Consider the following 1,920-nt stretch of genomic DNA (forward strand, 5'->3'; position numbering starts at 1 on the left):
CCCCCCCCCCCCCCCCCAATTCTCAGTAAGACAAAGGATCAAAACTCCTTCTCCTTAGTTTTAAAGACTGCAAATATGTTCTGTAACCATCAAGAGGGATGTTTTCTCACTAGATATGTGGAATTATAGCTTATCCGGGCTTGAACTTGATGTGAGCCAAATAAGCAGCCCCAGAAAACACATGGGTTGGGAACTTGGGGTTTCATTATTAGGTAAAGAACTAAGAGGCCCATGAGCCAATTAAACCCCAATTACAATCCCTAAACAAGCCAATTAATTGGTTTTTAATTCTTACCAGGGCAAGGCAGGATCTTGGGAATACTCCAAATTCTGTTGCAAGAAGCAGTTCTCATCTGCGTTTGCATTCAACCAAGATGGGAACTCCATGATCTCATCAAAGGGGTTGTAAAACCCATCTTCTTGTTTGCTCTCCTGGTCTGGGCTGATCTCCATGGTCTTGAGGAACTTAAACCACCAAGCTGATGTCATCAAATTCAAAGTATCATTCCATTCCATCTGATGCTTCTCTCCAATGGATCTGATCTCTGCCATCTCCTCATCATCCATGGCCGGATGGAGAAGACTTTCCTTCCTCACACCACAGTCACTACCATCATCCATCATTGGAGGTTCTTCGGCTGATATGGTGGAAGATGATGGTGGAGCTTCCTCCATGGCAGTTGGAGGAGAATAAGAAGATGATGAGGAAGAGGAGGAGGATGATGAGTAGATTGATGGGTTGTTGTTGTAGGTAAAATCATGGAGGTTGAGATTTAGGCCTAGGGTTTGATTGGGTAGGGAAAAATTGTAGTTCTCAATAGGGGAAGAAGAAGAAGAAGAAGAAGAAGGCCATGAGAAATGAGTCTGAGGGGGGAAGGCAAGGGGTGGAGAGTAGGCTACATAATTGGAGTAGTTGGTGGTGGTGTTGTCTAATTGATGGAGTACTCTAGGGTTTCTTCTGGATTTCATCTTCTCTGCATGTTGTAAGGAAGGTTGAGGAGGTTGAATTTGGGGTGGTGGAGGTTCCAATGTTTGGAGTGGGTGTTGTTCATTGGCTTGTTTCATGGAAGCTCTATGGAACTTAAGTGCAGTCACAATCTCTCTCCTTGCCTCAGCCATATTTAGAAGCCTTTCTTGGTAAGGCCTACTAGTATGGAGTCTTCTCCTCACCTGTTTCTTGGGTTGTTGAGGTTGTGGTTGTTGTTGGTTTTGATTTGGTTGTTGGGTCTCACCCAAAACTTCGCTAAGATGGAACCCATCATCACAATCTCCAGCAACTGTGGTGGTGGGTTTATGGTTGGAAGGGTCTTTGGTTCTGGAGGAACTTAGTTGTTTGACAAGACTACGGATGTAAGCACCAGAGAGGTGAGGTCCTTCTTTCTTCTCATCCATCTCCATTTCTGATCCTCCTTTCATCCCTTGCTTTGAGGATCGATTCCTCATTTTTGGTTTCTCTCCTCTGATTCACTCAAAAAATATCTAGGATGAAAACAGAGATGGAATTGGAATGTGGGAGAGAAAGAAACATGGTTTCTTTTCATAGCAGAGCTGCAGAGGTGGTCGAGGAAGGTGGTGGTCTCATGGTCATGGGTTCTATAAATAGGCCCAGACAATTAGACATTTTAGACTTGGACTCACCTCTTTTTCTATACCAAAAAAGAACGATCCTTTCAGACTTTTTCCCTTTTTCTGGAAAAGCTTAGGTTGTTAGGGTTTTATTACTGCGCTTAAATGGGTACATGGTAGGAAGGAGAAACTGAAATTACATTAAGACCCTCAATGAAATCTTGAATTGTTTGAGATCCAAGTAGGGAATTGAAAGTCAATAGAAGGGTTAGTTTGGTCATTATGAAGATCTAGACTTGCAGAGTTTCGGGGCTGCAGGTATATCAGATTAAGTGTGCGATGCCGCGTATGGGT

The 1,920-nt window shown here is 43.4% G+C and overlaps 1 protein-coding gene across 1 annotated transcript in view; it reads right to left on the reverse strand.

Annotated features, from left to right (window-relative positions):
* LOC122061374 overlaps positions 1-1,690 on the reverse strand; it is a 2,654-nt gene extending 964 nt beyond the window's left edge. The window contains exon 1 of the mRNA XM_042624617.1: positions 296-1,690. Within this exon, the coding sequence (XP_042480551.1) occupies positions 296-1,443 (1,148 nt within the window). The 5' untranslated portion in view covers positions 1,444-1,690. The remainder of the gene's footprint in view (positions 1-295) is intronic.
* Positions 1,691-1,920: the final 230 nt, after the last annotated feature.

This window comes from Macadamia integrifolia, chromosome 14 (genome assembly GCF_013358625.1).
Source record: "Macadamia integrifolia cultivar HAES 741 chromosome 14, SCU_Mint_v3, whole genome shotgun sequence".
Taxonomy (NCBI): Eukaryota; Viridiplantae; Streptophyta; class Magnoliopsida; order Proteales; family Proteaceae; genus Macadamia; species Macadamia integrifolia.